This window comes from Calypte anna, chromosome 1 (assembly GCF_003957555.1).
Source record: "Calypte anna isolate BGI_N300 chromosome 1, bCalAnn1_v1.p, whole genome shotgun sequence".
NCBI classification, from domain to species: Eukaryota; Metazoa; Chordata; class Aves; order Apodiformes; family Trochilidae; genus Calypte; species Calypte anna.
Genome location: NC_044244.1, coordinates 126,487,772 through 126,514,965, shown reverse-complemented (window position 1 = coordinate 126,514,965; position 27,194 = coordinate 126,487,772). Strand labels below are relative to the sequence as shown.

The following is a 27,194-nucleotide window of genomic DNA, read 5'->3' as shown; positions in this document are numbered from 1 at the left end:
GGTGCCTAAAATCTAAATATTGCTGGATAATTTTCCTTTGAAAACAGAGAACGTAGAAACATGTTCATTTCTCTTTCACGTTCAAAAGAGACACCTGGAATCTCTCTCCTGAGTTCTGAAGATCATAGCTATAGCAATTAAGTGTCTGAGGACTTCTTTTAAATATGCAAATAAGACTACCTGACCTCAACAGATGCATTTTAATTTTTCTTAATAGCTTGAAGTCTGTAGGTTTCCCTGTGGTTGACTCCTTTGCTTGCAGCGCTCTCTTGTGGCTATTATTTTAATTAAAAGACTTCTAAGGGATTTCAGAAATACACGTGTAATGTAGAGATTTCTGCCTTAGAACATGCAAGGTTTCTTATGGATGTGTTCTTAAACTAAAGGTGCTTATTTTTCTGATGATATGTTTTCATGGTGCAGGAAGGTCAGTCTAGACAACAGCATCCCAAACATGATCTCAAGGGGGTGAAGTTGCATATTGAGCATTCATGTCTTTTGCTGGATTTCTTCTTTGTATTTTTGTCAAAAAGGAATAGGCCTGAGGAAGGATGGCCCAAAGCCTCGGCGAGGAGTGAAGTCTCCATGACAGCCAGAGTCAGGCAGAGGAAACACTGAGGCAGGCACCTTCAGCAACAGGCCTGAATGCAGATGCTGCTTTTCCTGTGGTGCTGTTCTCAGTGATGAGTGGGTTACTCCCCACATCTTTGCTTTTTAAAGCAAATGAAAAAAAGGATATGGGAAACCTTTCCCAGTGAAACTATTATGTGTGTTCCTGATTAAAGTTTTTCACCCTGAATTGTTGCTTTCTGATTTTGGAGATAAGAGGGATGGAGGGGGAGGTAAGTCTTGACTAGGTCTGTTTTTGAGTTGCAAAGCAGTGATTTATTTTTTAGTAAGGAGGTAGAGCCTTCTGGAAGCTCAAATTGTGGCAGGTAGGGGACTAGGAACCTACAGTTTCCTCTTGTATAAGCATGTCTGCATTAATAGCAAGTGTGTGAAGTTGGCTGGAGACTCTCTAGCCTTCTACACTGTAATGCAACAGCAACTACAGTCATGATCCAGGGTTATTTACTTAGTTGGACTGTCATGGAGAGAGGCAGGTTTAGACTTGAGATAAGTCCTTGAGTGAGAGGGGTCTTAGACCTCAAAATACTTGACTTAAAAGCCTCTAGTCTTTGGTATGCTGGAATCTTTGTGCACAGCATTTGGCTGGTCACCCTCTTTGGATCCTATGTGTAAAGTATGCACAGTAATAATCCTAGTCCTTTTTTTTGAAATTTCAACTAGTCTTTTATAAATGCTTTCAAGCAGTTATGTGACTGTTCATTTACTTATTTGCTGTTTTCCAGCAAATGTAGTGCCATGCTCAACAGTCATTATAGTGAAGACAGTATAAGCTGTTTTCTCTTCTGGATGCAGCCTGACAGGACAGCTCATTGGTATCTGATTGCACATTAGGACTGCAAAAAGCTTTTGAAAGATAAAATTTAAAATCCTATTAGCCAACTATATCTTGAGGTTCAAGATTTCCTTTTCTTTAAAATTGAGATACTGCTTTGTAACTGATTTTTTTCCTTTTTTTTTTTTTTTCTTTAATGCTGTACCAAAGTAATCCTAATAATTTTTCAGACTGCATCTCAACAGCACTAGCTCCATGCAAATGATTCTTCTGTTACATAGAGTGAAGATGGATTTGCAGTAAATTCAGGAAAAAGTTATTTTTGTCACTTTATTTTACTCCTCCATTCTGTCACATAAATCACCAAGTATATAATAGTATTTGTCAGCTGGACTTTGCATCCTCTTTCACATAACAGTAACTCTTTTTTGACTCTTTCAGGAACAATGTTAGAAAAGTGAACCATCAAATGAAAGTCTGTCTTTTTCTGGACTGAGTGTGCATGTGCAAGCATGCATGTATGTTAATATTGATAAGCAGAGGATCTCCTAGGTTAGTTTTACTCAGACTACTTTAAAAAAAAAACAACAAAAAAACCAAAAAAGTTGTTATATTTGCTTTTACATCTGTGATAAATAAAAGCTCTCACTGTTAAATAATATGCAGTCATTTATTGACAGAATATTGCAATATGGCTAAGAACGTTTTAGCCATAGGCCAGCTAACTGTCAGCAAGCTCACACAGTGAAGCAATTGGACTTCTTTGTAATTGTGTAATTCTGCCATATGCTGTTTTAACTAGATTTCTCATTAAAATCCAAGGACGCCTTTGTAAACAACCAATTCTTACCCTTTTGCCAACCTTCTCCTCCTACTACTTGAAGTGGGAGGATTTCTGTTAATCCCCCATACTTCCAGCATTTCCTTTGCAGTTCCAAGCATATCCTCCTTTGACCTTTGGAAGGGTTTTCATTTTCCATGTGCAGGGTGTGGGTCTCTCAGTTGTGTAGCACGCTGCACTGCAGTCACCTTCTCCTGGCAATCAGCCTGCTGTCTTAGAGCACACAACTGATAAAAATGTGTATTTGTGTGTTTAGTGTGGTGGGTCAGTGAGCCTAGAGGAAACCTGGCTTCAGTATAGATGCCATTATATAAGGAGAAAATTTCTTTTTCTCATTCTGCTGGGCTGAACCTTAAGGATAACAGAAGAACTCATGTTTTTTATTCTCCCTCAGATAAAACTCTGTGCAGCCTGTAACTGTATACTTTACATCCCTGGGTATGATGGTGGTCAGCAAGCATAGCAAGCTTACATCTGCAAATCTGGCTAGTGGCAGGAGATTAATGGTGTGACTATGGGATAAATCTTATTTTTCAGAAGATTATTAAAATAAATAGCCTTTTGAAAGAATTCCCCAGAATTTGTAACATCAGTCTCTCTGGGAGATGTAAGGACGTTCCTGCCACTTTTCTCCATGGGTGATGATTTCCAATACCTTTGTGAGTACCAAGGTTATTTCTAGGGATATGACAGGCTGCCTCTCTTTTGAGGGAAATGCTGCTCCCTGAGAAGACTGGTTCATTTTAATGTGTAGGAACAACATCTGTAGCTCTTAAATGCTATTGACAGCCCATGAGATCTTTAAGAGGCCCAGGTTGTTCTGGAGAATTTCTTTTAGCTTGTTTCTTGAGCTAGATTTTTCATCTCATAGTAACTTTATGGTTTAGTTCTCCAGGTTGGACTGTTCACCCATGTATTTGTTTAAGAAGTTTTCAAAAGGAAAGAACAGAACAGCTGAAAGAACAGTTTCAGTAACATAGTCTCCACGTATTTTCCATGTGCTCTGTCAAAACACCACTTCAAATTAAAAAATAAAACCCCCCTCCCTCTTACTCCAGAAACAGCCCTCTGGTTTAATTTTTCTTTTTTGGGGGTTGGGGCTTTGCTAAGCTTTTCCCTGCTGAGCTCCTTCGGGCAGTGTTCACCGGAGTTTGGCAGTGAAGTCACTAATCAAAACTGCTGCTGCCTCTTAGCAGGGAGCAGTAACAAGGAACAAGGCTCCTTTGTGACTCTAATTATATCCCCTAAGCTGGCACAGCATCGAGGATTAGAGCAGGAGGAGGACGGAGGGGTCGCGGGAGGCTCGCGGGGTCCCATGCTCTGCTGCGCCAGCATCGCCTCCTTCTGACACGGACACAGCCCAGGTGGGTGCTGCCCTCTCCTCTCTGCCTGCTGACTCCCCACTGCTTTTCTACCAGCCCAGTCCTATTGCCTGGCATGGGTGGTTGCTCACTCCCTGAGGAGGGGGTCTGTAGAGGAGGTGCTGCCCCACATGGTGCCTGGGGAATAGGTCCTTAGGGCTTCACTCGGGAGAGAGGTTCCTGCCAGGATGGCCAGGGCACCCCCACCCCAGCAGCTCCTCAGACCTATAGCCCTCTCTGGCATAAGCAAATGTTCAGGATGCTTTTTTTCTAACTAGTCCATAGTGTAAGTGTGTGTGTGTCTGTCTGAGTGAGGGAGCCAGGCAGGGTTGTCTTGCATGCATCCGATTTAAAATTGCATAACTGAATTGTTGAAGTGGGGTCAGCGGGTATAGAGAGGAGGTGACTTTGAGAAGAGTATTTTGTGGTCTACTTGCCAATTTGCCTGCCGTTTCTCACACAGACCTGGCTTCATCATGCTCTGTGTTACTGAGGAAAACCACTCATCTCCCAGCAAGCCTGGGCACTGGGGTGGTTTGCTACTTTCTAAGAAGTCTGCATCTAATTTGTTGAGGGTTTTGTTTGTTTGTTTCTTGATGGTTTTTGGGGTTTGTTGTTTGTTTTTTTTTTTTTTGACTGGTCTTTTTCATCCCAGTGTCTATCATCAAGACAAATGGAGTAGCAGAGTTAGTCTTTTAGTGAAACTTAAAGTGTCAAGGCCTGAGAGTTTTTCAGTCGTGAGCATTTATTGGTGTGAAAACAAAATTGAATGGAAAAAGTTTCACAGGCAGTGAGCAGCTTGCCAGCATGTGCAGAGGTGATGCAAGAGGATTTTTATGGAACAGTGCAAAGAGGAAATGAGTATGCTGATAAATGTGAGACCAAAATTGTTTGTTCTTCCCTGTCAGTCTAAGGAAGAGGGGTTATGGGATTTCTTTTGGGGAAGGAGAGGTGTACAAAGTAGTGAGCAAAACTGGAAAAGAAAATATAATCTTTTAAATACACTTCTCTAACGCAGTTTTGGGAAGAAGGGATTTAAGTGATCTACTTGGCAGAGTGGGATTTTTTTCTTACTGCCAGTCCAGGCACTGCTTCCTGCTCTTCAAGAACATATGCTGTGAAGGTGGAGTGCCAGAGCAGTGCAGGCTCAGGGTGTGCTTCTGCCTCTATCTGCTTAGTGGTGACCAGACAGTGCAGCCAGTTCCATTAGAGAAATCCTTAATCTAGTGAGGCTCATGGAACTTCCCTCCAGTGGGAGCTGCTGGGATAGGGACTGCCCTTTGTATTTGTGGGCCAGGATCTCAGAAGAGGTTATGGTCAACTTCTGCAGGTTACTATTGGTTTATAATAAAGCATAATAATACATAGCAGAGTGTTGGCATGTAAAGTACATCACACATTTCTGCTGACCTCACTGAACTTCAAGTAAAGCTATAAAATATCAGATTTCCATTAATCACTTGGAGCACACATGTAGTATTCAGTGTGTCTCTTTCAGTGGTCAACTTTTATATATGAAAGACATCTTTTCTGGTTTTTTAGCCTGTTCAGATTTCCCTGAGGGAGCTCTCTAATGCCAGCATTACAACCCAATTTTGTTTTCTAGCTCAGAAGACTAAATCTGGTATATATAATGCAAATAGCTGAGTATTCTGTGTTAGAGCCACATTCACACCTCTGGGTTTAAAAACGGTGATTCACAACTTGCATGTGAATGTAGTTATGTTGCTTATTGTAAGATTGTCCATACATCAGAGACTGCATCAGGATCCATACCTTTTTTTTTGTGGGAAGAGTGCATGGATGAATGAAATTGTTAAACAACTCAGTCATTTCAGAGGGATGCTCATAGCCTCTGCTGCTTTTGGACACCCAAGCTTTAGCAGCAGGAGTAACTATTTATATTAGCTAAAACTTTTTTTTTTCTTTGTGTTTCCTCATACATTGTAACTGGTCTGTCCTTGGAAAATCATTCAGATAGTTTCCGATTTGATGTCTTTGTATCCAAGCACATGTTTCAACATGTTGCTTTTTAGTTATTTTTTTGCCAGATCAACTGTCTGTAGAACTTATTCTTGGTGATAATTAGGGTGACCTAAGATTGAGATCTGAAGGGGTGGTGTGAGGTGGGCTGGAAGAGGAATAATCTATTGAAGATTAGTGGTGTAATTGCTGTGGAGTGATTCTGTTTTCAGTCTTGCTCAGAAAATAACTCTTATTTTGCTGTGAAGTGACTGAACCCAGCTTTCAAGTCTAATGATGTTAAATTGGGTGCATATCTTGGCACGTTCAGTTTCTGCAAAATAAACTTCGAAGGCTGCAAGAACCTTATCCACTTAGCAAAATCAGCTCTGCTCTGGGAATTCCAGAAATCAGAGTTGTCAGGTCACTCTTAAACTTCCAGCTTGAAGTGGTTTTATGTGTTTTATGACTGCCATACATCTGCTCTGTACATGTTCTTACAGTATCTACATGAAGACAGACAGAATTGTTGCAGTCAATAGGTTAAGTGCGGTTTCATTTTTTGATCAGCAAGTTTACTGAAGACTGGAGTGTGTTTGCTCTGGCTGGAGTAGAACGGGTTCCTCACCTGGGTGGCACAAGGTGTGACAACTTCATAGAATAGGCTGGGTTGGAAGGGACCTCAGAGATCATCGAGTCCAACCCTTGATCAACTACCACCACAGTCGCTAGACTATGGCACTGAGTGCCATATCGAGTCGCTTTTTAAATGTCTCCAGGGATGAAGAGTCCACCACCTCCCCAGGCAGCCCATTCCAATGTCTGATCACCCTTTCCTTGAAAAAATTCTTTCTAATATCCAATCTGAACTTCCCCCGGCACAATTTAAGACCATGCCCTCTTGTCTTACTGAGAGTTGCCTGGGAAAAGAGACCAACCCCCGCCTGGCTCCATCTTCCTTTCAGGTAGTTGTAGAGAGCAATGAGGTCTCCCCTGAGCCTCCTCTTCTTCAGGCTGAACAGCCCCAGCTCTCTCAGCCTCTCCTCATAAGATCTGTGTTCAAGTCCCTTCACCAGCTTGGTTGCCCTCCTTTGGACCTGTTCCAGGACCTCTACATCCTTCTTGAACTGAGGGGCCCAGAACTGAACACAGTACTCGAGGTGTGGCCTCACCAGCGCTGAGTACAGGGGAAGAATCACCTCCCTGGACCTGCTGGTGACGCTGTTCCTGATACAGGCCAGGATGCCATTGGCCTTCTTGGCCACCTGGGCACACTGCTGGCTCATGTTCAGCTTCCTGTCAATCCAGACTCCCAGGTCCCTTTCTGCCTGGCTGCTCTCCAACCACTCTGTCCCCAGCCTGTAGCTCTGCATGGGGTTGTTGTGGCCAAAGTGCAGGACCCGGCACTTGGCCTTGTTGAACCTCATCCCGTTGGAATCAGCCCATCTCACCAGTCTGTTCAAGTCCTTCTGTAGAGCCCTCCTGCCTTCCAGTCATCATAACCCTGTACAAGAAGAAAGGAGAAAAGTCAAACTACTTCAGCTACCAGTTATAACTTTGCTCTCCATTTCTGGAAAAATCCTTGCAAGAATAATTTTGAATAGATTAGTATCTGCTATAGCAGAGGAAGTTCTACCTGAAAGCCAATGTGGTTTCAGAGCCAATAGGAGTACCACAGGCATGGTATTGTTTTTCAGACAACTGCAAGAGAAGTTTAGGGAACAGAACAATTGCCTTGTCTGTGCCCACTGCTGTTTCTCTGGGGCAGAGTGTGAGGTGGCTGTCCTGAGGGTATCTTTGGCAGAGGTGTTGCCAGTTTGATGTCCCTGCAGTCATTACATTCTTTTTTTTTTTTTTTTTTAACTCTCAGTTCAGTTTGTCTGCATTTCTGGAAGGGTTTCACATTGGAAGGAGTAAAGAAATTTAAGCCCTCTGTTTTCAGAATTCAGACATATTACCTTTTGTTTTTGTGTGTGTGATGGAAGAAGGAAGGTTTGGGCAGAGACAAGTCTGGTATCCTCTAGGTGTACAGCACTGTGTGCACGGCGGCACCATTCTCCAGGCCTGCCTGCTAGTACCTTTGCAGTAGAAAGCAGATTATCACTGTCTCTGGGTTACTCAGTTAAGAGGTGATAAGAGAGGTGAAACAGGAGAAGAGAGGTCATTCTTACCCATTTGTGCTTCTGCAGCCATCAGCTGAATCTTAGTCTTGCTTTACCACTGTGTAATAAGGATCAGTTCTGTATTGAAGCAGGGAGAGTTGAAGTTGGGGTCCATCTCTGTTTCTGACAGAGGTTAGTGGCAGGAGATGAAGCAGGATGTAGAGCTAGCCCCAGCAGAGGGGCCAGCTTCTTTTACTTATTGTGTATCATTGCAGCCCCCATCTCCACTCCAGAGATGGAGGGTGGTTGCCTTGCCTTTCTCAGGGTAAGGCACAGATAGTGAGCTCCACTGGCTGGTAGGAACTCTCATTGACAGCAGCAGCATTATACCTGCCTGTGCGGATCTCCTCTGCTTCAGTGAAGGCTCTCTACACACAGTGTTGAAGAAATTGGGCCTGGATTAATATGGGCGTAGTAGAGGAGTTCATGCTCCAAGAAGCTGTGGGAGAACATCTGCCCTTTGCCAGTGTAGAACTTGTAGATGGATGCCAAATTGTTTCAAATTGTACTGCTTCTTGTTATAATGCTGTTTCAACTGCAGTCATCACTTGGAGATTAAGAGGGGATATAGCTTGGAATGGAACAATTAGCTTCTCTACCTGAAACCTGAACTGCCCTTGGGAGGTAAGGAGTGAGAAGTTACCTCAGAAGGTGATTGTGCAACTTTAACCACCTTGTGCCTCAGGCTTCCAACATGTTAAGGCAAGTGAGATTTCATGCCCAAATTATGAACTCTGTAATGTGCCAAAACTTGAATGTCTGTTTTAATCTGAAAATAGTTATTATGACAATAAAAACCCTTTTCTGAAAACAGTGTCATATCACAGAGTGATTTACAGTTGCATAGCTATCTCCAAATGTCACATTCAGTGGAAACACTATATATTTTTATGTATGCTTGTGTATGTAGTCCTGAAAGGGCTCCTCCAGAAGAGGGTTTTCATTTTGTCTTTTTTTTCCCCCCTTTATTTTTAACGCAGCAGTTTTTCATTTCAAATCTCTGTCCTTCTGAGATCAAGATGTCTCAAGGGAAAGTTTCTCCACTAAAAAGCTTATTCAGTTTTTTATTATGTGGAAAATATTGCATTTTTTTTTCTACAGCACTGCACTCCTCTTTTATCTTGGTTATGGTTAAGCTGGAATAAATGGGTCCTGGATGCTGTGTGATGTTACCAGTATTTATTTGGAAGATCACTTGCAAATCCAAAATCTTACGAGAACAGACTGAGAAGCAATATCTGAATACTTTAAAAATGCAGTCTCTTAAATAGATGAGCTAGAAGACTTCATGTGTGTCTGTTGAGTTGCTTCTACTTCTTGTTTTAATGTTATTTTTCTGACTAAAAAGGACTGTGTCATTGATAATTGAGACCTGCAGTATTGTCATAAATATTTCATTAAATATCATTCCTGCAGTGCATCTGCTTTAGCCAGTTTGGTTTTGTGTTTATTTTAACCATATAATGTATTGTTGAGGCAGCAATATCCTCTGCATTTTTATGCCACCCAGAGATTCAGAATTGGGTGGACTGCTACTTAGACCAAGTTTGTTCATTGCCTCGTGGTTATTTGGTTAACAGCTTTCCTTATTTAAGACACTTTCTTTTTTTCAACTATAATGTGTTTTCAATACAATTTATCCAGAAAGAACAGTAGTTTACTACTTGGTAAATTAGAGAGATTAACAAAGCTGATCAGTTTTCATCTATTTTTTTCTGCTGGTCAAAATGTTTTAAGCTTTGAAAAGAGCTAATTGTGTTAGGGCAGTCATAGATCTGTCATAGTATGAGAAGGCTGCTAATTACTTTTTTTGCAAGAAAAATTTCTTCCTTAGATACACACCTGGGTTTCATTGTTGCTTCAGACTACCACTGGCTCTTTCTCCCAGTGGTTTATTTTCTGCAGTTTGTGTCTCTGTGCTTGTTCCATGAAGTCGTGGATGTCTGTGTTTGTTTGCCTGGGGCTAATCCAGCTGTCACCAGACAAGGGGATGCAGGCAGCAGGGCTCAGATGTTTGAGGTCAGAGAAGAGTTTCTTCATATACTGGGGTGATTAGTTTTCATCATTGGTTCAGCCCATTCCAGTGCAGGATGTCACAGGGGATTTTCCAAAAAGAATAGAAGCAAATACACAAGTAGAGTTGGTTCTGATGAAGAGGTGGAGTGTGTGCTGCTGTTAATGAGAGGAACAGAGTTGTGAAACAAAAACTCTGGCATGTCTTGAGTGCTGCCAGTAGTAATTTGAATTTGTACATGTCAGACCTCCTTTGTTTTGGAAAACAGTGCACAGCTGGCAAACTAACAGTAAGGTTGCTGTTGATGGTTTCTGATATTAAGAGCTTTATTTTTAAATTCACTTTCCTAGGCTACTAAGCTGGCATACTATTTTTTTTTTCAGTCCTGTATAGGAAGCATTTGATCGATTCTGATTCAAAAATACTTCCATTTAATCTTCACCAGATACCTAATAAGCAGCCTTCAACAGTTTTTCATCCCAACTAAATTTCCATTCAGGTGTCTTTTTGTATTCAGTTAGTTGGTGTGGAAGAGAGGAGATGGACTATGTTCTTTTTATAAAGCTTGCTATAGATCTGCTCTCCTGGCTAGGCAGTGTGAATGGTGTATAGACTATACTTAAATAGCTGCTGTCTAGCCTCAGGACAGTGGGAAGTTGGGCCATCCAAGGCTGAATCTGAGTGCAAGTCAGTAGGACAACCTTAGGAGAAGGGAACAAAGCAGTTCGGGATGTGATGGTCTAAGAAGAAGCAGGGAGATGAATTAAGAATTGGACTGTGGGTCAGATTTTAGAAGGGCTTCAGTATATTGGAAAGACCAAAAACCAGCAGCTGAAGTGCAACACCATCAATCTGGACAGAGAATTTGTGGTCATATTTCAAGTTTTGAAAAGCCTAAAAAGTGACTTTGTATGGATAGATATGTATACACACACATATAGATCTATACATATATATACATATATATATGCATGTGTGTATATATAGCTTTTTTGAATAATTCTTACTGGTTTTGAATGGCATTGAAGGTTTACCTCAGAATATTTTGTGGGAGATTTTAACCGGGGGGTGTCTATTTTTTGTATGTGTGTATTCTTTAGTATGTGATTGCTGTATGAAAGTTTTCAGGGAGCTTTCTGTGGTTTTCTTCTTGTATTCTTTTGCACATACATACCACCCCACCCACCTACTTTTTTCCATTTTCAAAGAAAATTGCAAAGTGTTCAGCACCTATGCTATATTTAGAATCACAGAACCAAGTTGAAAAAGATGTTTAATGATAGAATCAGAATGGTTTGGGTTGGAAAGGACCTTCAAGATCATCTGGTTCCAAGCCCCCACATGGTCAGGAACACCTCCTAGCAGACCAGGTTACTCAGAGCCCCATCCAACCTGGCCTTGAACACTGCCAGGGATGGGCCAGCCACAGCTGCTCTGTGCAACCTGTGCCAGTGCCTCACCACACTCATAGTGAAGAATTTGTTCCTGATGTCTCACCTGGATCTGTCCTCTTCCAGTTTAAAGCCATTACCCCTTGTCCTGTGGCTACATGCTCTTACAAAAAGCCCTTCCTCAGCTTTCCTGCATGTCCCTGTTAGGTACTGGGAGGCTCCCTGGAGCCTTCTCTTCTTCAGGCTGAACGACCCCAACTTCTTTAGCTTGTCTTCATAGGAGATGTTGCTCCAGCCCTCTGATCCTTATCCTGGCCCTCCCCTGGACCTGCTCTATTATAAAATCATAGAGTCAGCCGGGTTGGAAGGGACCTCAGAGATCATCAAGTCCAACCCTTGATCCACTCCTCTGTGGTTACCAGACCATGGCACTGAGTGCCACATCCAGTCTCTTCTTAAAAACTTCCAGGGATGGAGAATCCACCACCTCCCTGGGCAGCCCATCCCAATGCCTGATCACCCTCTCTGTAAAGAATTTTTTCCTAATATCCAGCTTCAACCTCCCGTGCCAGAGCTTAAGTCCATGCCCTCTTGTCCTACTGATAGCTGCCTGGGAGAAGAGACTGACCCCCCCCTGGCTACCCCCTCCTTTCAGGGAGTTGTAGAGTGATGAGGTCTCCCCTGAGCCTCCTCTTCTCCAGGCTGAACACCCCCAGATCCCTAAGCCTCTCCTCATCGGATCTGTGCTGGATTCCTTCACCAGCCTCCTTGCTCTTCTCTGGACCCGCTCCAGCACCTCAATCTCCTTCCTGACCTGAGGGGCCCAGAATTGGACACAGGACTCGAGGTGTGGCCTCACCAGGGCTGAGTACAGGGGCAGAATCACTTCCCTGGACCTGCTGGCAACGCTGTTCCTGATACAGGCCAGGATGCCATTGGCCTTCTTGGCCACCTGGGCACACTGCTGGCTCATGTTCAGCTTCCTGTCAATCCAGACTCCCAGATCCCCTTCTGCCTGGCTGCTCTCCAGCCACTCTGTGCCCAAGGGGACTCTTAAGTCCCGGGGAAGGATTAATTAACAGAAGGAGCGCTAATAACTAGCAGCGGCAGCAGCAGTTCAGCGAACCGCAGGGAGCTTCAGAGCCAGGCGCGGCCACCAGGGGGCGGGCTCGGGATCCCAAGGGCGGCGTCAGCATCACCGCCAGGGGGTGCGAGGCGCGGCCGCCATCTGGGCTGCCGGAGGGGGGGTCCCCTTTTCCCCCCATTCCGGGCTGCCGGGGGGGTCTTTTTGTGTGTGTGTGTCCCCATTTCCCCCCATCCCGGGGTTGCGGTCGGCAGCATCTCCCTAAGCGAAGTAAAAATCCTCCCTGTGGCAACCTGTGCGTTGCCTTTGTTAGGATGAACCCCATCACTGCAGGACGGGGAGAGGTGTGTGTAAGGGGGGAGGGGGCTTTTTGTGAAGTGGAATGGGGTTACTTCACACACAACCCCCAGCCCCTCCCTTTGACTCAGCCATTTTGATGAATTATTTAGATTTCATAGGGAAAAGTAATAGTACAGGTCGGTAAATCTGAGGCAACGTAGAACAACAGGAGGTGAAATAACAGAAGGGGAAAAGGGAAAAAGAAAAGGGAAACGGGTGGCCACTCCTGGTCGGAATGCCCCCTCAGGATGACTCTCTGTTAATTTTCATCTTTCCAAAGTTGTACTTGGAAAAAAAAATTACCTGATAAAGATCCTCGTGTTCTTTATTTTGTTCTTGAGATGGGCCAGGGTGTCTTTTGTGTGCCACCGGCATTAAAACCCCGCCCGCTTTGCACTGCAGGGAAGGGCGCAGGAACTCTCCGCAGGGAGAGAGGGAGGGAGGGAAAGAAAAGGAGGAAGGGAGATATAAAAAAAAACCCACGTGGTAGTGTTAACAACAAGGGTGCTCTTTGGTAGATTGGAATAAAGCAGAAATTCTGTTGATGAGGGAGGGGACAGAATAGACATCCCTGGTATCTGCTGCACTTCTATATGAAAAGTACCTGTGGGAATTCAGAATGTGTCTGAAAGCAGAGGAAAGTGCCTCATATTCATTGCTAATTTTGTTGTATGCTGAGGTGATTCAGATACTTAATTTCTTATGTACTTCTCATTTTTAAGTTTGGTTTGTTTGGTTTCTTTTTGGGGGGGGAGGGTGCTGGGTTGGTTTTACTTTTGGTGTTTACAGATAAATCTGCTTGTCCAGATAAATTATTTATCTCTCATGTCAAGGAAGTACATCTTCCCTCTCTCCCTGCCTTCCCTATAGCCCCCATCATACCCAGTAAACCTGCTCAGTATTGCTGCAGCAATCGAAGCCAGTACTTCTGATCTCTATAACCTGTGAAATTCACAGTGTCTTTCTTAATGACTTCCAAGCAGATTTATTTTGAAAAGCTGGATTGGAAAGGTTGTTTTATTGCTAATGTATTTGCATACACGTCATTGAGACCACTATCTAACGGATTGCTTATAGTCAATAGAAGCTGGGTTTTTTTCTCTTTGTATTGTATCTTCAAAGCTTATCAGAATTTTCCTTCCAGCAGCTTTTGTAAAAGCACTGGTAGAAAGACACTCTTGGCGAAATGCTTTTTTTATTAATGCTTCCGTTAATGGTAGGGGTTTTCAGGGTTGTAGGTTCAGATGTTCTCATTCTGTCACTCAGCATTAATACAGCGGTATTACATTAGAATATAAATGCTCAGCTTCCAGCATCTTTAGTGGCCTGCAAAATATTCCTGTTTTGAGTCTTTTAATCTTTTCTTTCCAGTCCTTCTACCCATTTGTGCTGTGTTTTGGAATCAGTAGTCATACTGTGTTCCATTTATTGTTAGAAAATTTGTTTACTGAGGTGCAGGAAATAGTAAATGTAATTAAATGGTGAGAATCTAGCAGAAAACATTATGACTTTGCACAGTAAATTAGTGTTTTGTCATGTCATGGACTTCAGTGAAAGCAAGTGTCTACATGGTTCTACCCACCAGTACTTTTAGGATGTTCAGGCTATTATGTTTTAAAAACAAAACAAACAAAAAACCTCTCAAAATATATCTGCAAATATTAAAAAAATTGCAACAGAACTTGTAAGTTCTTGTCCATCTGACTTGTCACATCTCAGTCCAGTCTGTTCCTCCCCTTGCTTGGCTGCTCAGAAAGATGAGAGTGGTGGTGGATATTGTAGCACAGAAGAAGCCATCTGAAAATGATGTTCATATGGCAAGAAACTATCTTGTGAAGATCTTGAGAAGTTCCATGAGGTACAGTACTGACCTTTAAAGTGCATCCCTTTTGTTCTTTGCCAGTGATTGAATTCCTCTACCATTTGCCAAACCCATAGCAAACCCTTGCAGAAGTCCTATTTCCCAGCCTGTTTCCTTGTGCTCTAAATGTTGTTTGTATTGTGGCAGCTCCCCAGTCTTGTGTTTCATTAGTGGTGCGTTATAGAAAAGTAATTGTCTCATAGTAGGTTAATCTTTTTGCTGATTCGATGCCTAAGAATTCTATTGAATTTCTCTAAATAGGTATTTGTGGTCTGCTAAGCTGGTATCAACAAATGGTATCACCATTATAGGTGAGCTGCCAAGCAAAACCAGTCAATGTTTTGTGCAGCTGGACAGTGGAACATTTATTTTCCATTGCTGAACCATGGGCTCAGGACCCTTGGAGTATGCAAGGACTGTCTGGACCCCAGCATCAAGTGGCTGAGCAGAATCTTTTGCCTCTGGTTGCACTGAGCATATTTGGGCTCCTCCTCTGACTTTCCTATTCTACCAAGAAGAATGTAGTGATGCTCTGCTTAGCTGTTTTCTCTTTTGTCTTGCTGGGAGGAGAGTAGTCTTTTGTTTATGGAAACAATTACTTCTTTTTTTAGTGACAGTAATGATGGCATACTTCTTAGTGAAAGTGCAGCTTTCCTGTAGAATTATTATTCTTTTGTAGTCCTGCATGCAGTGTTTGGAAAGGCAAGCCATCATTGAATTCACCAGGTCTTCCAGAATGTACTGCCAAAAAGCCTTGTACTCAAATTTAACTTGTTTTGAAGATACCAAGTTTATAACAGTTTTAGTTTGTTACTGTAAATCCAGGGCCTGATCACCCAAATTTATAAAAAGAGGGAATGAGTAAAAAAAATGTGTGGAACTGCCTTTAGAGTTCAGCTAGAAAATAGAGAATGCTCTCTCAGCTTAGCAAATTACTTTGCAATTTAGACAAATTACTTAACCTTACAGTAGCAAACTTCACAAATACAAAAGAACATTTAAAAGAAAAACAAAACCAACCTCAACAGCTAAGGTCCTTTTTAAAAAACAAACAGCCTTTGTTTCAGACTGTGGCATAGAAGGATGGGATTTGTCTCGCTTTATATCTTGTCTAAATTTTAAATTTCACTTCCCCTAAGATGAGCTAAATAGAAGGGCAGGATGGTTTGATTACCTTCAAGAAGTTTCTGCTTCATTTCTGGGTGACTGAGAGTCTGGACAAGTGGCCTCTGCTCAGCATCTGCTCACTTGAAACAGAAGTAGCTGAATTACACCTAAAAGGCATATTTAACACTGGAGAAAAAGAACACATTTCAGGAGCAGTGAGGTTTACAAACAGCAAGTTTTTTTCTTGCTTGGGTGGAGAACCATAGAGCAGTTTTACAGAAGAGTTTGCAAGACAACTTTATGTTGTATGTTTTAGAAGGGGGTCTCTTTAGTTAAATGGGCATGTAGGTTTGGAGGTGACATCCAAATAGATACTTGGGGACTTTCAATTGCTGAACTATTTTTGAGGTGTATTTTTTTTACAGATCAGAAAACAAACCAACAAAAAACCCAAGCACTGAAAAACCAAAACCAACCCATCTATTCCCTCAAAAAAACCCCTGCATGTGTAAGGTGTCAAACATTTCAAGACTTGAAAGTAAACTTGGCTGGAATTAGAATTATTAGTTATGTCATTCTTACTTACATGGAGCAATGTACTTGGCTTTATTCCTTCCTATCATTAACTCTTTTCTTCCCACCTCCACCCACAAGCATACAACTACAGCAAAACCTTGCCAAAACTTTACTGTACTGTTGATATGTTGTCAAAGAGTCCTCAGTCTTAATATTAACTTTAGCCATTAAGGCTCCGGATACATGTCTGGTGCTTTAAAATTTGCTTGTCTGCCTCTGCCCCTCATAAAATCACCCCACCCCCAAAATAAGTACAGTTTTTTAAGACCCAAGCAGAGGCCTTGGAGAGTATTGGCATTTCACTGCATCTTGAGTGTTTTGAAGGAATGTTGGCATCTTTTCAAAACTGGCATGCATGTAGAAAGCTTCCTCATTTACTGCCATTTGAAGTAGTTTTGCCTCTGTTCTATCCATATAGTGTTTGACTGCCACCCCGGTGTAGGTATTTTGCTGCGTGTCACCTTACTGACCTGTTTGCATTGAGCTAGTTCACTCTAACTCACTGTAACTCTCCATTTTCAGGAGAAATGACCTAGCCTGCAGGCCTCACTCCTGGCACGCAACCAAATTTACAGAAAGTCAACCTGAGACAGCCACGTCACACTTTGCCTCCTCCAATGCCTGCGCTTCCTGGCACTCGCGTTATCATGCAAGGTGAGTCTCTGTTTAAGTTACAAGCATTAGGCTGCAACACTGAGACAATAATCATGTAGGTCATGACATTGAGTGTTGGGTTGGTGGGTTTTTTTGTTAAACAATGAATGCAGAGTGATTGTATTGAACGACTTCAGTGTTGCCTGTCCTTTCAATGCTTGAGACGGGGAGCATGGGAAGTTTGACGTATGGATGGGTGGATTTCAGAAACAATATGTGATATGTGCCTGTGACTGAAAGGTAAGGATCTAGCTTTGAAGTCACTCAAAAGGTTATGTTTCTTACTCTGCATTTCCTTTCAATGTCCACTGGCAAAATCCTAAACCTTTATAAGTATAAAGAAACCGTAAAAATTAACATACTAAAGTGAAATAGTAAAGGGTGAAGACAGAGAAAAATATTGTTTCAGACTATTACAAAGCATTTTTCTAAAGGGAGGGCACAGAATGTTTTCCTGTTGGACTTCAAGGTATTACTGGTTTTATTAGTTAAACTGTCTTTCTGTAATCTGATCTTCCTACAGCTGTGCAGGTGCTTGTGTAGAGAGGTAATAAAACCAATGATTTTCATTCCCTGCTTAAAGCACCTTAAAATTTGTTAGGTCTCATTCAGCACTAGGGCAGAAAGACTGGCACTGCTGCAATTTTAGTTTCGAAACCTTAAACTCATTGGTAATACCTGTTTGTGCCTTGTTACAGTTTGTTTGTTTCCTGGTCGTAGGTTCCATTCTTCAGCATTTTCACAAGGATTTTTTTTTCTTGTGCTGCTTTTTTCTTCTCAGTTCCTGTTGGACCATAGGTACACTAAACATTAAAGAAAATTAGTCAGATATACAATCCCAGTTTGGAAAGCAGCCTTCTGTTTTCTATACTTATTGATGTATGTTCTCTATCATTACCTCTTGATATTAATTTTTTGTGGTAGTTAAAACTACCCGCTAACTACACTAATACTTAAAAATCTTATTTTTCATGTTCTTTTTACCGTTGTTTTTAAGTCTTTGGAAGATCCCTAGTTGTTTTAAAAACAAACAAACAAAAAAACTTGTTATCCACCTTTGAATAAAGTATGAATGTTAACATGTAGACAGGTTTTTTTAAATACATTTCTTAGTACTTTGTCAACAAAAGTTTTAGCATTTTTACTTAGCGTTATATTTCTCCAGTCTTTGGTTATAATTACTACTGTTTTACACTGATTTAGAAAGTTTGCATTTAAATTTCATGTAGATTTATAGTTTTGAAGACAGCAAAAGTTCTTGTAAAAAGACAAAAAAAATTTAGACATTTCCAGAAGCTTCATAATGTTCCTTGTTGCACAGCTAACTATGTATTTCATTTGGTCTACTGAGTCTTCAGACAGCTGTAAATCAGTATATGCTTCCTGTTCTTCCTGATGGTTGTCCTTGTACCTTGTGAAAGTAAAATATTACAAGGCACATGTCTCAAAGTGTGATTTGATAAGAGCTGAGTGATTTACAATATTAAAAAAAAAAAAAACATGTTTGGTTCAAGGCCAGTTTGAAATGAGCTTTGGGTAAGAAATTGTGGGTGTAAAGGAAAAGGGGCAAGGGAACAGCAATTCTCCTCTTCCACATATCAGCAATAGCAGCAACTGCTGGTAGACAGTATGAATAAAAGGGCAAATTCTGCTTTCTTAGATGCTGCTGTCTTGCAAGCAGGATATACCTAAATTTTGTGTGTTGGTGGGGTGCAGATGGGCAAAATCCTCTGAAATTGCCCTTACTAACTAGGTAGGTCCTCTTAGTAATTTGATTTGGTTGGGGGAGGATTGGTTGGTTTTGGTGGGAGTTTTTTGCCAGTCTGCTGAATTTGTACCATTGAGAAAGTACATGAAATTAGAAGAAAACAGGCAGACCACAAAAGACTGTATCAGTGTAGATAGGAGAGAGTGTAGTTCTGGAGATCAGCTGTCCACAGCCACTGCTGTATGTGTATTTTTTATCATGTGACTTTCATTCAAAAACTGTAAACTATCTTGAAAGCACTAGGCCAGGTCTGGCTTCCTGTCATGCAAGCTTAGAGACTTAAACCTTGAAAACTTTTGGTGCTATCATTTATTTCCCTCTGTGAATCTCTGCTGTCATTTTCACCTAAGTCATACCTTAAAAACATGGATGCAGACTTCTTCCCTAGCCCACCCCAGACTGAGTGTGGATATACACTGTCTTAAGTTGCTGAAAGTTTAAATCTTGCATTTTATTCCAGTAGGATACACTATAATAGAGGACCTTATAATATTTTTTTCCCCTTGTCCCTGGGTGTGCAGTTGAAACCAACAATCTCTTATACTATGTTCTGGCCTTACAGGTATGGGTGTAAGGCAAGTATGCTTTGAGAAGGCTGCATAAACTGGGTTTAGGGGGCAAATAGAGTCAAGTACCTATGGTGTGTAATCCCATGCAGTCTGAATGTGGTCTGAGTTGCTGAGATGTAATTTCTGGGAGGTCCAGAAGCTGAATCTCATGCCCCAGGGCTGGGGGAGCAGGGATGCTTATTGACTGAAGTGTCTAAGGATGGTGTTAGTACTTTATTCCTGGACTTTACCTGCCAGATTGGGCCCAGCAGTATAGGCACTTTGGTGAATTCACCCTAAAAAAAAAGCTGAGAGAAGTGTACCCTGAGGTGCCAGGCTCAGGCAGAGAAATGCTTTTGGACTCTCTTCCATGTCAGGGTTTATGGGAGGATTTCTCTGCCGTTAAGGACCACAGGAGACCATTGGGAACCATTAGGAACATTCTATCCTCTTTATCAAGCTTTTGCTGCATCTGCTGGGTTTCTGTGAGGCGTTCTCCAGCAGGGCCTTGACCTCTTTCTTCTTCACATTTGATACCAGCAGATCTACATGAGACTTGTAAATTGTAAATAGAGGCTTTCCTCTGCTCAATTTTAATTGATACCAAGTATCTCCTTAGTGCTGAAGAGGGGGAAAAATATTAGCAATCCATAGCAAGTATCTGGCTTATGTTCTTCATTAACAAAGATGATCCTAATAATGACCAAGGCATTTCACATGAACCACACTATCTGCCTAAGAAGATAGTTTAGGACCTTTTTAAGCATTCAGTAAGATGTTTTAAAATGCTGAGAATGAAGGAACAAAAAACCCGCAAGATGAGGTCAGTTCTAGCATATCTTGTTAATAAAATGCTTTTAGAAAATAAGCATGAAGTATTTCTTCTCTTATTTCACATAAATTACTTTTGACTTTGTTGTATTAAAAAAGTTACAAAGGCTATAGTAATAGGCAAATAAAAATCTTCATGTTAATACTGAATTGCAAAGAAATGTTTAGTTGACCTTTGCAATATTTTTTGCAGAAAAAAAGATCTGTATTACTATTCATATTTCTTATGTGGACTGATTTCATTGCTAGCTTTCACAGGTTTCTTTACTGCACAAAATTTGATAGATGCTTCATATAATTATAGCTACAGGGAAGTGGAATAATTCTGGGATTTCTACCAAGGGGCTTTGCATGCAAGGGCAAGACTTTGAATTTTGTATATAAAAGCAGGAGGGGCTGCCAGTGAAGTTCAGAGAGATGAGATGAAAATTGGAAACACTACTGTCTCAGCATCAGTGTGTCAAATTGACAGGAGGTTAGTGCTGTGAAAGATATGAAAGAAAATAAAGAAAAAAAGAATAAAATTGAACTTAAGCAGCAAGATTTTGAAATAGTGCCCTAGGCAAATGATGCAGAAAAAGTACATTGTCAAAGATGCCATTTCTATAGAGAAAAGAGTGGCAGAGAGGCTCTAGTGGAGGTAAGGATTCTTGAAGGAAGGCCAGAAGGTTAGTTTTGGACGTGCGAAGCTTACTTTGCTCTGGCATTTCCTCCTGACATATTCCTGTCAGTATTGTGGAAGTGAGTGGAACTGAATGACATTACTTTAATGGTTTCAAACTGAGAGTGGTTTGAAACCACATCGGCAAGGTACAGAACTAAGGCTCACGACTAAACTGGTGGGATTTGAGGCAAATGTTTTAGTTTCATTTAGAAATGAAAATAATAAACGAATGGAAAGATTTGGATAAATAGGACAGAAATAACTTAGTAGGCTGAAGAAGTTTAGAGTGAGCTTACAAAAGATGAAAAGGGAAGTATATGAGTTTAACAGCTGGAAGAATAGAAATACCTGGAAAATAAGCTGAAAAATAAGTTGGTGTTTTTCCTGGGGAAAGGACAAATGGAATGATGGTGCTCAAACTAAATTGGTCTAAAAGTAAAGTCAGCAAAATCAAAAATTTGTGGAGGGAGAGTGGAGTCTTCAAGGAGGCAAATGTGCATCACTAGTAAGCCTACCAAGTGAAGTTGAGTTACTTATTAAGGTTTCAGGCTTTGATTCAGCAGCAGAGTATAAAGGTAAAGCCCTGATTTTGTGTTCAAACTTCCAGTTTTATTAGATCATTTGTGTTGCATGACTGCTATTCAGATGAATCTTATGCAATTTTAGTAAAATCAATTGCAATGTATTTATGTTGTATTTATATTTTTTACTACTGGATTTATCATGAGGCTTTTGTTTGTTTCCTCCCATAGTTGTTCTTCTCACGACCTGTCAAACTCATGGGATCAGCCAAGTCTACACCGCACCTCTGATCAATTCAGCTCCTTGGGAAGTATGGACAGCTGGGACCACACTCCACAAGTAGCCCAGTATGGAAGACTTTCTTCTGCAAGGTCTAATAGTAGCATTGATCATCTGGGGAGCCAGAGCAAGCGGGATTCAGCCTATGGATCTTTCTCCACCAGCTCTAGCACCCCTGACCACACTCTATCCAATGCAGACACTTCTTCGACAGAGAATATGCTATACAAAGTGGGCCACTGGGAGACTACTAAGCATGGAAATAAGTCTGGCCAGTTCTTGAATGACAACAGTGGAATAGAGGAAAAACCTGGGTATTTGCCAGTTCCCATCCAATACGAGAACAACAAAAGTCCTAGAATAGAGGAACACTCTGATGGCAAACTCAGTAGCTCTGGAAGATCCAGTTTTGGACCTGTCTGGTATGTTCCTGATAAGAAGAAATCTTCATCTCCTCCTCCTCCCCCTCCACCTCTTCGTAGTGACAGCTTTGCTGCTACCAAAGGCCATGAGAAAGCCCATGGCCCCACGTACTCAGAGGCTGCCAGCACGCAGCACTTTACAGCCCTGAGCCGGTCTCAGCCCAGGAGTGACTGGAACCTGGAAACTGTGGAGCAGCAGCGGCGACCCTCTAGAGCGTGTGACAGGAGGGTCAGCAGCTCGAATTATAAATCTGATCTCAGTTCAGAGCACACTTTTTCTTCGTCTGGTGACAGGTACAACAGTAACACAGGAAGTGTGAACAAACTGCAGTCATCCTTGTCCAGCACTGATGTCAGGTTTGCACAGCCTGCTTACAGTTACCACCACCAGCACCAGTACAGTGATGAAAGCACTTTTTTCCACAATGCAAGAATCCTAGCGGCGCCTAAAGATCAGCAACATTATCTGTCCTATGGTGGCATTCAGGAGTTACCTACAGATCATTTTCATGGCTACAGTCCAAACCAAGGCAGCCTGCTCAACACTTCCTCTTCTTCAAACAGTGCTGCTGAACAGAAGGTGGACAACACTGGACAGAGTCGCTATTACTGCGTGACAGCAAAACAGCCTGCTCAGGGAAGCTCAAAGCCACTACAACTCAAGGATGATAGCTGGAAGGCTGCAGTGGGGGCTGATGCGTTGCTTGGACCTCACGAAAATCCCACAGCTGTCTCAGTGGCCCAAAAGCCAAAATACTATCTACCTCAACAATCTGTTGAATCCTCACTGAAAGAGTGTGAGAACAGTAGTCATTACACATTGGACAGAGAGGGGGATGCTAGGTGTACTGTAGTAGAAGAAGCTAAAAAAACCAATCATACTGAAAAGTCTGGACAGAAAAAAAGCTTTGAGAGCACCTCTGAGGGAAGTGAACCTAGGTACAGGCAACAGGAGTATGTAAAAGGCAGCGTTCTTAGAACTGAAAACGGATCTGTTCAGAAAGATTTTAGGTGGGGGAAAGATGAGAGTAGCAAGATTTCTCCTCAGAAGACCCCAATGTTGCATTCTTTAGCTCAGGAAGGAAAAAAACAGTCTGACAGCAGCCCAGAAGCAGTAACAGAGCGACAGGCCCCATTTGACACCCACTTGTCTAAACAGGCACGGAGGAGCGATCGTTTTGCAACAACCCTGAGAAATGAGATCCAAATGAGAAGAGCAAAGCTGCAGAAAAGTAGAAGCACTGCTACATTAGTAGGCTCGTCTGAAACAGAGGAGTGCAATGATGCCTGGAAGCCAGATTCGACAGAAAATGCCACCAGCTCCCCGGACACTAATTTTACCAGCACCTACAAAGATCACCTCAAGGAAGCACAGGCTCGGGTTCTGAGAGCGACGTCCTTCAAACGTCGGGACTTGGAGCCCAGCCCTGCTGAATATCTCCCCAGGTCACCCGAGCGGAAAACTGGTAGTTACAACTCCTCATTATTGGCATTGGTTTCTGAAGATGAGTCTGGGTTCCTTGAGGCTATGCAGGCTAAACCAAACCCCACAGGGAGTGGCACTCATCACGTTTCTCGCATCGGAGCCAGGAAGAGGTTCACAACAGAGCAAAAGCTGAAGTCCTACTCTGAACCGGAGAAGATGAATGAGGTAGGGATGTCAGAGGATGAGTGCCATGCTCAGTGCCATCCAAACTCATCTGAAGAAGCCCTGGGCTCATTTGCGGACAGGTGGAAATTTTTTGAAGAAACGAGTAAGCCTGCCTATAGGAAACTGGCACAGAAACCAGCTCCCCATGGTCTATCTGAGGGACAGCCTGAGAGACCGGATAGGAAAGCTCACGGTGGACAAGAGGGAGATGAATCATGGTATGAGAGAAGAGGTCGGGCAGCCTCTGTTGGACTTGAAGGTGGTTATGCTTCAAAAGACTGCATCCACCAGAGTAACAGCAGTAAGGCTGCTGACAGGATTGTGAAACCTGAACTGCCGCAGCGCCTGGGAACCTTTGCAGAGTATCAGGCATCATGGAAGGAGCAGCGAAAGCTGATCGAGCCAAGGAGCTCGGGAAGGTACCATTCAGCTGATAACATCCTTGATGCAGGCCATGAACAACATGAGAAACCCCAGTACACTCATGAGAGATCTAGATCATCCCCTTCTACTGATTTTTACAAACAGGTACAAGTGTCTTTCACATTATCCTTTAAATTGCCGCAGGAGGGGACAGGAAAGCAGTGGAGGGGGAACAAAATATTTTTTATGAAAAACACAAGTTTAGGAATGCAATATAGTGTTGTTTGCCTTTTGCCAGTAAGGGAGTAAGTGTTACAGGTAGTTCTCATTAAAAAAATTGAGAAGAACAAAGTTTTATTGCATAGGAATTGAGTGTAGCAAAGAGTCATTGGATCAAGTAATTTCTTTTGTGTTGTAGCCAGATGGAATAAACCAACCTCTTTTATTGGATAACATCCTCTTTTTTCAGTAGAGGTATAGGAGGATCAAAGCAATCTTGACCCAGAGTTACTTCGTCACTGGTGTGGCTGCCTTTCCCATTTTAAGGCTTTCACAATGAAACTATGAAGAAAAATGTCCCAAGGGGAAATATTATAACCTTTTGTCCAGCTGTGTTAATGGTTTAATAATTTTCCATGGATTTCCTCTTTCCATCTAAAATTGCTTGATGCAGAAGCTACATAGGACAAAACTTCTGCCTAATAAAATGTAGAGATCAAAAATATGACTGTTATTGTTAAAGGTACACCACAGCCACAAGTGAAACTGCTTTGTGTTTCTTTTTATGTCAGTTTGCTTGATTTAAGAGGTATAAATTTATTCCTTAGAGAGATGCCAAATATCTGTTCAACTTGCAAGTAAATATTAAGTTAATTTTTAACTGAGCAGGGCCAGAGAATGGTTGTCAGGTGACAGGGGAAGTAACGAGAGAAACCAAGCCTTTTATGTTCTCTGTTTAAAAGATGATGTTCAAGCTGCCTGATATGCACAGGGAATCACAGTATATTCAGCCTGTGTTGAAATTTGTCATGCAAGAAAAGAATTGAAGCAGTGCAGTTGTACATAATTTTTTACTTTTTTCCTAATAGTAAAAAACTTTGCATACGCACACATCTACACAGCACCTCTGTGTATATATACAGAGAGTAGAATGAGAATAGCTAAAAAAAACTCCACAAAATTTGTTGGTCTTCAAAAATTGTGAACTTTTTTCTTTAAGTTTCTTGTGTCTTTAGGTTTTGCAGAAGTTGGTTTTGAACTCTTGCAGACTTAACTATGCAGATGATTTGCTAGGGTAAAGATTCCAAGCACTGGAAATATTCACCTGGAAGTTATTTTGAAAATTAAATTAACTACATTATTAAATAATTGCCTTCCCAGCAGAAAAATCATCATATACTCTATTGCATATATGCATTTCTGGTTTATTAGTCAGTGCCTTTAAGTTCAGTATAGGCCTCCTGGGGCAAAAAGCAGACACCTGTTTAGGCACCTGGAAAATATGTTGATAAGTGCATTGAAGAAGCTTACAACAGGCTCAAGTAAATAGAGACCTTGTTTCACATAAGTGATTCAGATGATTCAGGTGCTAATGGGCAACTAAGTTTCCTGTAGGTTCAGCGTTTGTAACACAAAACTATGCTTTGGGTGTGGTTGTTTGAAGATAGTGAGATAATAAAATTATGGAGCAGCGATGTTGTGTGTTTTACTGAGAAACTGAAGTGCCCGCTCAGGGATTCAAAAGCTGGTGTGTACTTGCCTCTTCTGAAATGTGAGCAAATCTTCTGTAACTGCCTTGCCACTCTTTTTTTTTTTTTTTTTTTTTTTTTTTTTTTGTGTCTTTGCCAAGTATAAGTTGTGAAGGTTTATGTAAATGTTAAACTTCTCTGTAGATCAGCAAAGTAGAGCAGTAACTCGAGCACAGCCAGGTCGGTAGTCCTGGCGCAAGAGGTCACATAGCATACTGTACCACTTAAAACCAAACAAGCTTAAGACATGCTATGCTGTTGACTTCATGTATATTCAAACAGAGAAAACCCACAAATAAGAGGTTCCATAATCATAGATTTTTCAGGACTCTGAAACATGATGACTTAGTGTCTTACTTGTGCTATAAACCACTTTTAGGAAGCCTCAGCTGAAGTAAGAAGGCAAGCAGAGGATTTAAAGGAAGATGGGGAGTCTATTTTCTCTAAAGTTTCTAATCTGGATGAAAGGAACTGTGCTGTAAGGTAGGTGTTTCTTAATCTCTGGCTTTAAGAAATTTCTTATTACAATTCTGGTCTATTCCTGGCTCGAACTGGAAGTTTTGTTATGATGTTTTCAGAGTGTTTTGCATTGCCTTTTTTCCATTGTTTCCCTTCTTCTCCTTACATACTTCAGCATGCATGATAAAATTTTTGTTCAGACTGAAATTTATGGGGACTCTAGGGCAATCCTGAAGAAATTGTCAGGTGTTGAGTGTATTAGAGTTTGTTCGGAGCCAGATGATTTTTATTTGTGTGCATGAAATGCTTTGGATATTTTTAATGTTTATCAGTTACAGGCTTTTGGCGGCAGGGGTGGGGGAGGGAGGGTACACTTGAGGTTTCCTAAAAGAGTTTTCCTATATTATCCTTGGCAAAGACAGGATGCTACTGGAACACAGTAGTGCTGTAAAGTGGCTTTTTCTCTACTTTTGATTTTACAGGGTCTAGTATGTGAACAGAAGCCACCAAAAATCGTTTTCCCATTTGATCAGTTCTGGTTTTCTCTGTTAATTCATATTTTAATTAAACTGTGTAATAATTTCAGACCCTTTTCAGATATGTGACTGCGTGCACAATGCAGTTAAAATGTTAAAAAGCCAAGCATGAGGGGGGGGGTGCTCTCCTCCTGGCCCACAATTTGACAGAGCTGTTGTAAGTGGTTTCAAAGCAGTGGTTTCAGTGATTGCTGATACTGCGGCTGCTTAAGTGGCGTGTGGCAGCTGAGCTGAGACTGTGCACACACTCCTATTGCCAAGTTTGATAGCTCCGGGTTTTGCAACAGAAGAAATACATGTGTAGGGAAAATAATCTCTACGGGTTTTCCTCCTGCCTCTAAGTAGGATTAATCTCTCAAGGGGAGAGAAAATTATCAACCGCAGCAAACACATACTCGAGTCGTGAGGAGTAAAGCTTGTAGAAAATTAGTATATATTTATGGTTTTGTGCGGTGGTGTTTTGCATTGCTTATGGCCCAGCTGAAGAGACCATCTGCTATTTTTCTGATTCTTTGTAGCCCTTTGTACATACCGTAGTGATTTCAAAATGAATAGCCCGTGAGGGTGTGAATGTGTGCGCCCGTGTGCGCACGCGTGGAAGGGAGATTGGGCTGGAGGGAAGGGAAGGAGGGGAGGGAGGGGGGGAGGC

At 41.8% G+C, this 27,194-nt stretch overlaps 1 protein-coding gene across 1 annotated transcript in view; it reads left to right on the top strand.

Annotated features, from left to right (window-relative positions):
- SHROOM2 (shroom family member 2) overlaps positions 1-27,194 on the top strand; it is a 122,539-nt gene that overhangs the window by 60,649 nt on the left and 34,696 nt on the right. The window contains exons 3-5 of the mRNA XM_030464372.1: positions 16,623-16,754; positions 21,318-23,967; positions 25,930-26,033. Coding sequence (XP_030320232.1) covers positions 16,623-16,754; positions 21,318-23,967; positions 25,930-26,033 — 2,886 coding nt within the window. The remainder of the gene's footprint in view (positions 1-16,622; positions 16,755-21,317; positions 23,968-25,929; positions 26,034-27,194) is intronic.